The following is a 14,749-nucleotide window of genomic DNA, read 5'->3' as shown; positions in this document are numbered from 1 at the left end:
TTGTAACATCATAGTCTTTATTTCCACATAGCAAGCAGAAATTCTGGACATTTTCTTATTTAACAATGCTTTATATCAGTTCTACAAACGGAGGCAGGACTAAAGTATCTTGGTCTTCACTAGATTAGACCAACCTTCACAAAAGGGTTTAACCTTTTCTTTATTTCCTTGGCTTTTCAATCAGCAAAGAAACAACGAAAAGAGAAAGTTGCCTCCTGCAAAATCCCCTCTCATACATAAGAGTATGAGAAGAAAAACATGGTTTTCTAAAGAAATGTTCTTCTCAGGAGGCAAGCCTGCAACTTCTACATCAGAAATACAGCAGAGGCCAAGTACTTGCCCAGCAACAAGTACTTGAAACAACCTGAGCATTTTCTTCCTAGTAGGATTGATGGCAGACTTAGTTTGCTTTCCTCATAAACGTTAGCTGCCAAGAGCCAAAGCAGGGACATGAGTGGGTCCTTATTGCTGGATATTGAAGATTTTGGTCAACAGAGATTTGTTTGACTGGGATTTCTGCTGGATCTCAGCAGACCGGGCTAGCTGTTGCTTGAGCCGTTTCTTTCCTTTGCTTGTCTGAATTTCATCCTCAGTACAGCGCTGCACGAAGCCCCAGCTCTTCTCAGCATGTTCTTTCTGATTGTCCTTCTTCAAAAAGTGCTTGCTCTTCTCCACATTCTGCAGGTAGAAATTAGTCTCTCGTTTGGCCTGAGAAACTTCAGCACGCATGCGCTGCTGCCGCACTTGCCTTTCATATGCAAGCTGCTCGCTCAAGTGAGTCCATTTGAAGCGATTCAAATACTAAGAAAAATATGAAAACTAGTTAGTGTGTCGTAAGTTTATCATATCAGCATATAACAACTCATGGTTGAGAAGATCTAACCTTAGTTTAAATACTTTCCACATTGTCTGAACCTACTCTACGCCCACCTTAATCTATGGGCTGGAACAATTTGGCCTCCTTAGAATTGGCTAAAATCTGTAATAAAGAATCTGGTAGTAGAAGTTCAATGACAAATGTGGGGCCAGTCACAACCCTGTCTAACCAGATTAGCTTTCTGCAAGCACTTGTCTTGATACGAGTCTGAGTTATCCATCACATTCCCAGAGAAGAAAAGAGAGAGAAAAAAGAAATCATTCAGTGTACTATTGACTTCTGATCTGAAATTAATCTTCATATAATTCATCCTTTGACCAAAGATTCTGTGTTTGAACACCAGCAGTGCATTAAAGAATTGAGAAGAGATATGAGTGCTTCCTCAAGAAATACATTTGCTCCAAAATGTATTCTGTTTATCAAATGTACACATACCCATAGGAATTCTTTATATCTTTTATAGTGAGTAAAACATTAAATCACAGATTGTTTTTTAAAATTAAGACTGCCACATCCTAGATTAAAAATTATTTTGAGCATGTACACTGGTTTATGGGGTGTTGTTTGACACCCCATAAGCCTCAACCCATTGCATCTTGAGCAAGGACACTATATGGAAACATAGATGTACGACATATAAAATTGATTTAATCCTTTCAGTGTCTTTATATATGGCTGAGCTGCCTTGCCAATTCAAATATAAGTTTAGCAAAGCAACTTATCTTGTACCAAGTTTCATGAACAGAAGCTGGAAATGCAGGAGAAACAGCACTTTCACAACATCAAGTCAGAATCAGTTGACCCAGAAGGAAATAAAAGTTGGTATCAACCATTAATTTCTGATTCCTTTGAAGAGCCAATAAAAAAAACAGATTGAATTGTTCCCAACAACAATTAGATTATGAATAGATAACAGAATACTCAGTCCCAGGAAACACACCTTTATATTCCATAGGTCATAATGGAATTTGCTTTTCTTACGAACACCGATAGGAGTATTGTGTAAACTTGCAGCTACCAACTTTGCCACACGCTTATCCCGGAATTCTACCCAACCTTCTGTGAAGTTTTTGGCATTACTACCAGCCGCCTTCTTTTTCTTTCGGATAAATCGCTCTGGGGAATGCAAAAAGATAAAAGAGTCATAAAGTGTACAGACTTTGAATTAGCTTAGACACACATACCTGTTGATTTATGAATATTTCATCTTTAAACCAACTTACCCAAGTATAAAATGTAACCATTAATAATTGTCAAACACTGGGGAAATCAGGACATTCAGATAGTTCAAATGAATATAAAGATTTATTGCAAGCTTAAGTTCTTTGCAAGAATCTGACCAATTGGCAGTTAAGGGAAATGAGTGAGATAAGAGAGGCATTCAACATGGGCTGGAGTTAAGATCTCTTGCAGGCACACAGGGACTCATGGGTATAATTTCCTTTTGAGATGATAAAGACTGCATCATATTACAAATAAAGACTCAGCATGGCCTTCTCCAATTCGAAGAGACACTTGTTCGGCAGGCAGAGGCAAAGAGGCATTCCCGGAACCAGCAAAATCTAGGGCTGGGCAGGAGACAGAATGTATCTGCCCTCAGTGTGGAAAAAATTGCCACTCTCGAATTGGCCTTTTTTAGTCCCACCAAATGCTGTTTTAGGACCTCTTTCCAGAGCATGACACCATAGTCTTTTGAGACTGAAGGTTGCCAATGATTACAAATAAAAATCCACCCATCTGAAGATAGCTTCCATCTGAAAACCATGCCCTTCATCTGCCTCTCACATCAAGGACAAGTGTAATTAGAAATGATATTCCGTGGTTCCCCTGCTAACCCAGTCTTTTACACTGGAAGGTACATTATCTTTATTTAGTATTCACTTGTCTGCTTACTGTCTCTAATGCACCCATACAACCTCACCTTCAGGCTGCAAGAAAATGCGTCCCACTTCACCATGAACACAAAGGAGGTTTCGGACATGCCGAGGCCGGAACCGTGGAGGGATATGACCAAGATAAACTATGCCAGGCACAACCTTTTTGGCATCATTTTGATTACAGGAATCCAACTGAGAATCCTCTTCCGTTTCCTTATCTTCTGAAACTGTCTCTACTTCTTCCTCTTCAGTGTTCATTACTGAATCTTCAATCATGGATGTCAGTTGGAGTTTTCCTGCACCGTCATCAACCATCTGGTTTTTGTTCTTAGTTATTAGTAGGCAATGTATGGATATAACTGGAAAACTGTTTTCTTTCTATAATACAAAAGCAGAATACATTAATGAAAAATTAGGACAAAACTGCTTTCTGTCATACCCACACCCACACCCAATGTTTGCCCACATCCTCAAAACTATTATATAAAATCAATTATCTGAAATTTATATTGCCATTTCTCCAAAAGCCCGTCATGTCTTGTCACCCTTGCTCAACCAGCACATTTTCTTTCTGTCCCCAATAAAATAGACAAATCGTCATCTTACACGTTTGCACCATAGTGCCAACAAGTATTGGCCGGGACACGGGGTCTTAATGATGGTGTATTTGATTGATTTATTATTTAGATTTAGATGGCTGCCCATTTCATAGATATGCTCTTTTCTAATCTTAACTTTGATATTTTTAATTATACAATAGTTTTTAATTTTAATAGTTGGCTCTGTTTTATAATATTTTGACTACATGCTAGCTGGGCAGCTATATACAGTAATTATGACTGACTGATACATGGAGACAGAATATGGAAAAGAGTCATGATGTAAGAGAATAAAGAATAAAGAGAATAAAATATAAATGCATTTATAACAGTTGTAAAGAAAATGGGAAGCTATTTTATATCCGTTTTCCTTCTTTAGGTCACTTTTTTCCTTCATTTTTTTTTTATTTTTTACTCTATAAAATAACTTCTATAAAATTAATTTAAATGAATAATACGTAATAAGTAAGACTCCGGGAGGCTTACAGACAATTAAAATAAATATGAAAACAACAAAATTAATCCAAAATATCTTGAGGACACCGGGTTCTTCCTAACCCTTTACTAATTTAACTTTAAATTACTGCTATATTCTATCGTTCCTTAGTACCTCTTATCCCAAAGGTGCTTTTTCAAAAGGCAACTGGACTTTGTTGGAAAAACAAGTCCAGTTGCCTTTTGAAAAAGCACCTTTGGGACAACCACGATCAGGACAACTGAGAGCCTCCATACACATTTACTACCCCTTACTTCCTCCAAGGAGTTTCTCCTATTAGCGTTCTTCTCCAATGTGCTCCCCGCAGGCTGAGCGAGACCTTCACTAACGGCACTGTCGCAAAGGGAAGCGAGTATTTCCTCCCATAGAGCTAAAACGCAGGATCGACTCATACTGTGTTAACGCAGGGTAACCATAGAAATGTTACCTCTTCATAAAAAGTCTACGGTCACTAAAGCGAAGGGTGGGGAAGCGATGTTTCTTGTGAAAAGGGATCGATGAAAAAGGAGGCGGAGCTTGAACAGCTTCGACCAATGAAGAAGTAGAGGCGATGGAACGAAGTTGAGATTGTGGAATGCCAAAGCAGCCAATCGCAAACTGGCCGATCAAGCGTGGCAGGATTAGTTGGTTGGTTGGTCTTACCTGTTGTAGCGCTTCGCTTGGGCGCCTGGATCAAAATCTCACCCATTACGAGAAAGTGTTGAAGGGCAAAGAGGGATTCTGTACAAATAAATGGTTCTGCCTCCACCCCACCCCACTCCCCTTTACAGATGTTGAACATGAATTCTTGCAATTCCCAGAGTGATTTTTGGCTACGCAGCTGGGAAGGCAGAATTGATCCCTCACTTTTTTTCCCCATCTTTTATTATGTTTCAGGTCAAACGTGCATCGTTATTAAAACTGAGTTTAGGAAGTGCATGATATGTTGTGCCTTTGATACTTTTGACAGTGCAAAAGGGAAGATAATAAGAATATGGCAGTTCCATAAAAGAAATCACAGTACAGCTTATATTTGTGCAAATTTCACACAGTATTCTCTTATCTCTTATTCAAATGGACAAGGCACCTTAAAACAACACACTCTGGCATTTATAGATAGGTAAAGGTAAAGGTTCCCCTCACACATATGTGCTAGTCGTTCCTGACTCTAGGGAGTGGTGTTCATCTCCGTTTCAAAACCAAAGAGCCAGCGCTGTCCAAAGACGTCTCCATGGTCACGTGGCCGGCATGACTAAACACCAAAGGCGCACGGATCGCTGTTACCTTCCCCACCAAATGTGGTCCCTATTTTTTCTACTTGCATTTTTTATGTGCTTTCAAACTGCTAGGTTGGCAGAAGCTGGGACAAAGTAACGGGAGCTCACCCCATTACGTGGCACTAGGGATTTGAATCGCTGAACTGCCAATCTTTCAATAGACAAGCTCAGCGTCTTAGCCACTGAGCCACCGCATCCCATATTTACAGATCAGTGAGTCTTAAATCAGTCACTTTCCTTCAATGTCTACTAAGAAATGGTTATGAATCAGCAGAAAGTGACTGCAGTGTAGATGAGGATTACAGGTAGTTTGTAACTTACAACAGTTCATTTAGTGAACTAAACATCCCTGAAAAAAATGCCGTATGACCATTTTTCATACAAATGACAGTTGTAGCACCGCATGGTTACATGATTTACATTCAGCTATTTGACAACTGACTCACATTTATGATGGTTGCAGGGTCCCGGGGTCATGTGATCACCTTTTGTGACCTGACAAAGTCAATGGGGAAGCCAGATTCACTTAACAACCATGTTACTAATTTAACAACTGCAGTGATTCACTTAACAAATGTGGCAAACAAAGTTGTAAAACGGGGTAAAACTCATTTAACAAATTTCTCACTTTATAACATAAATTTTGGGCTCAATTGTCATAAATTGAGGACTATCTATACAGAGTTTAGGCACCATCATCATTATTTAAATATTAGACATGTCTGTATTTTATTGATACATCTCAATATTTTACAAATGGGAAAACTTGTATACTGTAACATCTTTAATATGTTTGCTTGTCTGGCCCTTATAAAGCAGAATAGGATAAGAATAGATTAGAATAGGAATAAGAATCGAATTGAATCAAATCTTTAAATGTACACTAATCAGCATGCATTAAAATGAAATTTTGTTGCATTGAGCTCTCAAAAGATAACCATTATGCATATAACCACACATATGACAAATAGAAACATCACTGTATAGTTCAAATCAGTGGTGGGTTGCTCCTGGTTTGCCCCCGTTTGCAAGAACCGGTAGTAAAAATTTCTAGTAGTTTGGAGAACTGGTATTAACATTGGCTGGCCATGCCCCCGAACCGGTCCCCGGCCCGGTTGCAGCTTGCTTATCCCACCCACCTCATCAGAGCCTTTTTTTTTTTACTTTTAAAAACATTTTTTCTACAACCTCTTCGGCCGAAAAAATGCTTTTAAAAGTAAAAAAAAAAGGCCTCTGATGATCACGCGGCTCAGCTGGGATCATCAGAGGCTTTTAAAAGCATTTTTTCTACAACCTCTTCAGCCGAAGAGGCTGTAGGAAAAAAAATGGCCTCTGGCGATCCCAGCAGATTTGCCTGATCGTCAGAGGCTTTTAAAAGCATTTTTTTTTTTGCAACCTCTTACAATGCTTCGAGCTCTAAGCACATAGCACTTATAAGCAGTATCCTGAATAATGGGAAGCAAGCTTCCTATAATCTTCTCAGCTATCCTTACCACTCTCTGCATGGACAGTGATGCAGTTTGTTGCGTTATTTTTAGGATCAGACTCAATAAATAATTCTGAGATTAAGTATTCAAATATAACACTGTTTATTTACAATAGGCATTCTATATTCTCCTAGTAATCATGGATAGAAGCACAGAGAGAATGCATACAGCTCCTTATATATACATAGGGTGGAGCTAGATATGGGAGTGGTTAAATATGAATATATTAAGTAGTGAAGAATAAGTTAACCCCTGATACCCCGGTCATGTACTATTTACATAATGAAGAATAAGGCATTTACTTGTGACACAGTTTGTTAAAACACTCTCAATCGTGCCTCTGTAAAAATGGCCAGGACAGAAGGAGAAAAATGCGCTGCCTTCATCCGACGCAGGAAATGTAAATGCTGGTTTGCAAGCTTCACTAAAGATAACATATGAAGAGATCAAGTCAGAACCCCTTTGGTTCATATTCAAACTTGCTGCTCAAGATGTAAGGCAAGTAGTTTCTTGTATAAGCTGTGGAGTACTACATAAAAGCTGTAGATGGCAGTGAAAGAAATATAATTGAAGGAGTCTCTTGGGTCTGAAGGAGTCAGTTGTGGAATGTTCATCACAGTTGACTATCTAGGAAATATGTTGTTTGGGGATGAATATTACAGTTGGGAATATGCCTTTAAACCCCCTAATTTGTGTTTCTTCATCATATTGCCAATTTGCTATAGTGATTCAGGTGCTGGCCTAGAAACCTAGGAGACTGATTTCTAGTCCTGCCTTAGGCATGAAAGCCGGCTGGATGGTTTTGGGGCAATCACTCTCTTTCAGTTCAATCCACCTTCCAGATTTGTTGTTGTGGGGAGAATAAGAGGAGGAGGGCATATTAGATATGTTCGCTGCTTTGAATTATTTATAAAATCATAAAGGAATAAAAATAAAATCAATCAATAAATTTATTAGATGTAGGTACAGTATTATCTGGGAGTGCATACGACAGATAATATCAAAGAACCTGGTCAGGGATGGGTTTCACTTAGCTTGCTACTGGTTCGCTTGTGTGCTTGCTTTGCTCGTGCGTGCACCATTTCTGCGCATGCATGGATCATATTTGATGACGTCCGGGCAGGTGGGCGGAGCCTCCTGCTGCCGCTGCTACCAGTTCACCTGAACTGGGGCGAACCAGTGGCAACCCACCGCTGAACCTGTTTATATGCAATAGATTTTATGGCACCTTCTCAATAGAAACTGGAGGTATGTAAATATAGGAATCAAGCAGTTGATTTCCTTGATAAAATACTGACACATTCATTATTCGTCACAATAATTTCAGAAAATATATTTGGCTTCCTTATGCCTTTCATTTATTTTTTTTTAACCAAGAAAATTAAAAGCTGCTGAACTTTTAAGGAATGTGGCACAGTATTTGTTCGTTTTTGTTTATTTAGGAGAATCGAGCATACAATATAATTCAGGCTGAAAACAGAATAATCTATAACGTTGTACTAAAATAAAACTGCTGTATATCTTCTCAGGCTTTGTTCTCTGTTGTATCACAGGTAGTCCTCGACTTACAACAGTTCATATAGTGACCGTTCAAAGTTACAATGGCACTGAAAAAAAAGTGACTTATGACTGTTTTTCACACTTACTGTCAGTCTCCGCCTTTACTGCTTTGGCTGCCATAAGAAACGGGTGGGAGAGAATTAGAGAGCGGGGGGGGGGGAAGCGTGCTGGAGGATTTTTGAAGAAACGAAACCTAATCTCCGAAGTGGCTATCGGGTCAACCGTCATCGCGTTCCTGATTTATGACGATGCCAGACGTGCTTCCACCTGACCTCTGGAAGACCTTTTGGAGTGGGTGATTGATGATGGACAGTGGGAGGGGATGCTTTCTATATGCAACTTTCGCGCCTATTGCTTTAGTTTCAGCTTTTCCTTGGTAGCGTTCACTTCATTTTCTAGTAAAAGTACATTACTCTATAAATAATGGAGTTTGGCTTATTCTTTCCTGGACTTTGAAGGAAGCATACCTGACACTTACAACCATTGCAGTATCCCCATGGTCATGTGATCAAAATTCAGACGCTTGACAAGTGATTCATATTTATGACAGTTGCAGTGTCCCAGGGTCTTGTGATCCCCTTTTACGACCTTCTGACAAGCAAAGTCAATGAGGAAACCAGATTCACTTAACTATCATCTTACCAACTTAATATCTGCAGTGATTCATTTAAGAACTGTGGCAAGAAAAGTTGTAAAATGGGGCAAAATTCACTTAACACATGTTTCACACAGGAACAGAAATTTTGGGCTCAATTGTGGTCGTAAGTCGAGAACTACCTGTATATTGATGCAGAAAATGGAAGTGTATATTTCCAATATTGACTAATTTCTTTCATATCCTAACCATCTTATTATTATTTTAAAATATTATAAAAGACTTCATTCTCTTTTCTTCCTTGGGGGAGAAACCAAGAAGAAAAAAATAAATATTTTCCCCCAAAGCAGGAATGGGAAGCGCTATTTTGAGTCTTTTAGTGACTCTGTCACTTATCTGCAGATACATATTTTCACTCCAAATCTGAAATAATAGTGACAGAGTTCTCTTGTCTAAGAGAATATTCTTGATGGATTGTAATCTGTTATCACCTAGGATGTTGATATTAAGGGCTTCAATATCTACTAGTGGCTAGAAGGGTTTTTCCTTGGAAGCTATCTATACTTTGTGGTTTTCTCAGGAACTAATGTTAATTTGGCTTAGAAGTGGCACATGCTCTGAGGGGTGACTCCGTAAAGCCAAATATCCCACTGTAATTGTATCAATTCCAGAAACAGTGGGGTATCCCTTACAAATGTAGCTATTTCCCACTATTTGTTTAAACTACTATTTATCCCTTCATGGGTTCTTCCACATAATTCATTTAATATGCTGTTCCTTAGTCTTTGAGCTGGCAGAAAATTATTCTGGCATGTACAGTATACAGATATAAAAAGACTACATATCCCTGTTAAAATGCCATGTTTTTGAGACGTAAAAAAAATCAGACTGAGATAAATCGCTTCAGAATTTTTTCCACCTTTAATATAACATATACTGTAAACTTTACAATTCAATTGAAAAACAAACTGAAACCTTTACATTCTGGTACAAGGGGCATACTATAGATCTTGTTGATCAAGGAATTCCAACTGGTGAGGTCCAGAAGAAGAGCCTTTTCTGCCATGGCACCCACCCTCTGTAACATTGTACACCTCAAGGTAAGTTCTGCCCCCTTCCTCTTGGCCATCCAAAAGAGCTTCAAAACCTGACTCCATCGATTGGCCTGGGCCCCCAATGAGGGTGTTCCCTCCTGGAAGTGGTTAGTGGGCTAGGAAGATCCTACCTTCACCCTGTTGTATTCCGGTTCCTAACTTATTTTATTTTTGTGTATTTTATATTAATGTTTTAATGTTTCTATCTCTGCTTGTATGATGTTGTAAGCCTCCCAGAATAGCCTGACAATGAGATGGACCACATATCATTTAAATAAATAAATAAATAAATAAATAAATAAATAAATAAATAAATAAATAAATAAATAAATAAATGAGGTACACAAGAGAGCCAGTTTACTCTAGCAGTTAAGACTAAAAACTGGGCAACTGTGAGTTCTAATTCTGGCTGGGTGACTTTGCGCCAGTCATTCTCTCTCAGCCCAACTTGCCTCAGAGGGATTGTTAGTATATGTAGGATCAGATATCTTATTTTTTCATCAAATTTAGTTTGTAATATTCCCAGGAGAAATGTTTCCGGATTTAACTCAATTTGGCAATTTATTAAATCTTGTAACCAGTCTTGTATTTTGGTCCAATACTTTTTCGCTTCAGGGCATAACCACCAAGCATGAAAGAAGGTACCTTGGTGTTGGTTGCATTTCCAGCACTTGGGGCTTAGATTAGGGTAAATTTTAGCCAGTCTTGCCAACGACAGAGCATTTTATGCTGATTTTCCTTATAGGCCACCGATTTTGTTAACATGTAATTTTTGTTCCAGATAGTTTCCCAATCGTCTAGGTTTATGTTATGCCCTATATTTTTAGCCCATGCGATCATTGGTTCTTTTACCACCTCCTCTGCTCTATCAAATTCTAATAAATAATTGTATAATTTGGATATTAATTTTCTTTCCCAGCCAATCAGCAATTTATCTAGTTGTCTTGGTTCCATTTCTATTCCGTATTCTTCCACATCTTTTTTGTATTTGGATTGCAGTTGTAACTATGGCCACCAATCACCAATGTTCTTTTAATACCTGGTTACTTTTAAGCTTTCCCTGTTTGTCTAAGATTTCTGTGTTTCTAGGCATTTTGCTAATGTCTAATGTGTTGGGGTGGATCATAGCTTCCATAGTATGATTACTGGTTAAATCTTATCCTTACTTAATTCAGCGGAGACTGCCTACAAGGAAATAGGTGGGTCATTTGCAAAGCAACATACTCCAAAATTACTAAGAAGCAGCAAGAAATTACTGAAATCACCAAAGGCATTTATGAACTTGACATAGCCACTCACAAGCTTCCCAACTGTGCTTCTGCATAATGGGTCATACTTCCTTTACTATCCCAGTCCTGTCAATCATGTCTATTTGGAGCAGATAATTCAGCAGCCACTTCACAGTTGATTTGATCAAATGTCACACAGTAAGACACTGAAATTACCCACTGTCAGAGGAAATGCACCCCCTCCTCTTTATGAATCCCTACTCCACACAAACTTCCTTTCATTATTGTAACATTTCCTTGATCAGCTGAATTTGCAAACAGCAGCCTGGGCTTCTGTAGGATTTGGCATTTGTTATAATAATTAGCATTTTTTTTTTAAAAAAAAAAAGATGTTTGCCACCAAATTTAATTTTTAAAATGTATATTTAACCCCAAAAAGGAGTTTCGAGGAACATAATGGACCTTCCTAGTATCTCTTATCTGATGTTGCATCCTTTCAATAAAATAAAAGGACCCCTTTCTACCTCCAGTGTCCATATAGAGATATCCCTTAGATCAGGGGTGTCAAACTCACGGCGACAAATTGTCGTCATGTGATGTATCGCAATTTTTCCCCCTTCACTAAACCGGGGATAGGGGTAGCCAGCGCAAGACGCATCCTGCCCGCAGGCCGCGAGTTTGACACCCCTGCCTTAGATTAAAGACTAAATAAGATAGGCTAACTCATTAAGGTACTAGTTTGGGAATAAGAGCTGACTGATTAAAGGAGAAGCAATGCAAACAGTATACAACTAAAATTAAAATTAAAGTTAAATAAACTAAATAAAACTAAAATAAACTAAAACTAAAAAATTAAAAATAGTGTTGGAAGAAATATCCATCTGGTTCAGTTCCAAGCCAGGAGAAAAGCATTGGAGACAAAATGGAGGCCGGAGGCTGATTGGAAAGAGGGTCCATTTATTGATAAAGCAGAACCACATGGATGGTTCTGAGCAGCTGACTACATGGAGTAGAGAGTGGATGGCTTTTATACCTTCTTTTGGGCTTTGCACTTGAGCTTCCTGTTCCTGTGCAAGAACAAGTATTCTATTGGCTGTTGTCAGGCTCCCATCGAGCCATGTCATAGCTGGCTCTACAGGTTGTCTGAGCTCCCACGTTTGGTTGAAGTTTGAACTGCTGAGACGATGCGATGAAGAGGCTTGGGTTCTGAAAGGGTGTTGGGCAATTCCTATTGTGGCTGAGGGCTAATCCTACCTTTGTTGGATGTTGGGTGAGGCTATTTGCTTATGAATAGAGCTATGTATCTTTTTATCTCTTAAGTGCTGACTTCTGCTGAGGGCTATTAAGGAAGGTGGGGGCTCCTTTCCAAGAGCATGTTTCTCCATTTCTCATCCAGGAAAATATAATATTCTGCCTTTTTAATATTTCTCAAAATATTTCATTCTTCTAGGAGAGGGGTGAGTGCTAACTTTCTACAATAGTATAAAACTAGAAGTTTGAGAGTCTTGTTTGAGGATGCTGGGTGTTTGGACATCCAGGGTAAGCATTTCTCCCTCTCCCTCTGTTACTCCTTCTCTCCCTCCCTCCCTCCCCCCCTCTCTTATTTTTCCTTTTCTTTTTTTATAAGAAAATTTAAAAAAATAGAATGTGAAAGATAATCTTTGAAGCTGGCTCATGAAACAACAGAGACCCTCATTAAATGCAGCCTTGGTGTGATGCTCTGAGACTAGACTTGTCCATAAATAGCATCCATCAACATGCCATGTGAAAGACACTTGAGGGTGAAAAATATACTCAGTTTCCTGAAACAAAAAAAAAATGGACAACAAGCTAAACAATTTTATAGCAGCTTCAGTCAACTAATTGGTCTGAGGCTAATCTCAGTGGTGCTTCTCTGCGTGCAGTGCAATTACATTTGCATTTTAGTGGAATTATCGTAATAGAAAGAATTCTGCTCTGAGATTCCCTATGCTCCTGGTGAGAAATGAAATGTAAAAAGTTTTTTAAAAACTGTTGCATGTCAATGAGTCAGGGGAGAGGGCAATCAATTCACTCGCTTCTGAGGTCATTAAAGAGTCCCTTGATCCCCAAAAGAGGAATGGTGCATGGAAAATGAAATTGGGAGAAAAATCAAACCCTAACAATTTGGAAAGGGAAAGAGAAATACATAGAGGTGCACTACAGGGGTGGGTTCTAAAATTTTTTAATACCGGTTCTGTGGGCATGGCTTATTTTGTAGGCGTGGCTTGGTGGGGGGGTAATGTGACTGGGTGGGCATGGCCAACTTTTTTTTTAATTTTTAAAAGCATTTTTTCTACAACCTTAAGAGGTTGCAGAAAAAAATGCTTTTAGAAGCCTCTGACGATCAGGCAACTCAGCTGGGATCGCCAAAGGCTTTTAAAGGCATTTTTTTTTCGTCCGAAGAGGTTGTAGAAAAAATGTTTTTTTTTTTTTTTTTTTTTTTTTACTGGAAAAGTAGGAAAACATTTTATTAGCATGTTAAAAAGTCAAGTTATAAATGCAATATAGAAAGATCAAGTAGTGCTGCTTCTGACAGATAGCACTATTTTAGTCATCCCATTCATCTTCATACTCCAAGTCAGATTGAAACTCTTCATTACCTGAAGCAGGTATTGCTGTGTGCCTCTTCTGAATTACATCCTTAAGTGCCGCTACTATTCCTTCATCTTTGGAAAGTTGATTTTCAGCCACCTGTTTTAATGCCGGTGTTCCTTTTTTGATCTGACAAATTAGATCTTCTTGACTGACCGGAGTTAGGTGATAGTCACTGTGTGCCCTTTTCAGATGCTCTTCCTTCAAGCTTTGGATCAAATTATGGTGGGATGTCTTTTTGGAAGGAGACATGCAGGGTAATTGAGCTAGGACTACGGAAGGAAGGTCTTCATTACATTCTAATCCACGTGATTCTTTTGTCTCTTTTAAAACAGTTTGGATTCCCCCTTGATTCTCAATTGTTTCAAAAATCTTTTTTGACGTTCTCTTGTCCTTCAGGTGATCTTGTGTTATACCAGCTTGAGTAAATATCATCTTTAATTCCGGCTCTATATTGGTAATAAAATCCGTTTGGGGGCTCCATCCAATGTGACACAGATGTTTGAAATTACTTGGAGATCCAATGTAAGTTTTGGTCAGTCTTTTTCTTTTTAGTTTTCCTCTCTTCGTTCTCTCAAGCATTTTTTGAATAATATAAAATGAGAAAGGCGATCCCTTGCATTTTGGAGATCTGGCGTTTGATTGAAGCACAGGCAATGGACTAGCTACTTTTGATATAGATGCAAATGTTATTCCTTCTCCATATAGTGCCATTTTATCACAAGTTAGGTTACACACTCTTTTTAGCAGCCTTTAGCAGTAACGCTCCTTAGCAGAGCAATTAATGAGTGAACTTAAATAATAAGGGGAATGTAAGTTTTTAAAAGCCTCTGATGATCTTAGCTGAGCCGTGTGATCATCAGAGGCTTTTTTTTTTTTTTACTTTTAAAAGAATTTTTTTGGCCGAAGAGGTTGTAGAAAAAATGCTTTTAAAAGTAAAAAAAAAAAAGCCTCTGATGAGGTGGGCGGGGTAAGCGAGCGGCAACCAGGCCTGGGATCAGTTCGGGGGCATGGCCAGCCAATGTTATCACTGGTTCTCTGAACTACTACAAATTTTTACTACCGG

The 14,749-nt window shown here is 38.7% G+C and overlaps 2 protein-coding genes across 2 annotated transcripts; both read right to left on the bottom strand.

Moving 5' to 3' along the window:
- ABT1 (activator of basal transcription 1) lies at positions 1–4,329 on the bottom strand. The gene is made up of 4 exons (XM_034434008.3): positions 4,104–4,329; positions 2,799–3,132; positions 1,818–1,993; positions 1–801 (listed from the first exon to the last, which is right to left on the bottom strand). The coding sequence occupies exons 1-4, from the start codon at positions 4,239–4,241 to the stop codon at positions 463–465; spliced, it is 987 nt and encodes a 328-aa protein (XP_034289899.2). The 5' UTR covers positions 4,242–4,329; the 3' UTR covers positions 1–462.
- A 9,275-nt stretch (positions 4,330–13,604) lies between these two features.
- On the bottom strand, positions 13,605–14,339 carry LOC148115293 (uncharacterized). Its single transcript, XM_087885037.1, has one exon. The coding sequence runs from the start codon at positions 14,263–14,265 to the stop codon at positions 13,639–13,641; it is 627 nt and encodes a 208-aa protein (XP_087741163.1). The 5' UTR covers positions 14,266–14,339; the 3' UTR covers positions 13,605–13,638.
- Between the last annotated feature and the right edge of the window lie 410 nt (positions 14,340–14,749).

The sequence above is a fragment of the Pantherophis guttatus genome, chromosome 2 (genome assembly GCF_059756535.1).
Source record: "Pantherophis guttatus breed Tessera chromosome 2, ASM5975653v1, whole genome shotgun sequence".
Lineage (NCBI taxonomy): Eukaryota > Metazoa > Chordata > Lepidosauria > Squamata > Colubridae > Pantherophis > Pantherophis guttatus.
Note: the sequence above shows the minus strand (reverse complement) of the source record. Positions and strands in the feature narration are given on the sequence as shown.

Bases quoted from the DNA above. Each gene is read 5' to 3' on its own strand.
- ABT1 (XM_034434008.3), bottom strand. From the start codon at position 4,241: ATGAGTCGATCCTGCGTTTTAGCTCTATGGGAGGAAATACTCGCTTCC. The intron at 1,994-2,798 runs GTGAGGTTGTAT...TGCATTCCCCAG, and splicing joins CATTTTCTTGCAGCCTGAAG to AGCGATTTATCCGAAAGAAA. The intron at 802-1,817 runs GTGTGTTTCCTG...TATTTTTCTTAG, and splicing joins ATGACCTATGGAATATAAAG to TATTTGAATCGCTTCAAATG.
- LOC148115293 (XM_087885037.1), bottom strand. From the start codon at position 14,265: ATGCTTGAGAGAACGAAGAGAGGAAAACTAAAAAGAAAAAGACTGACC.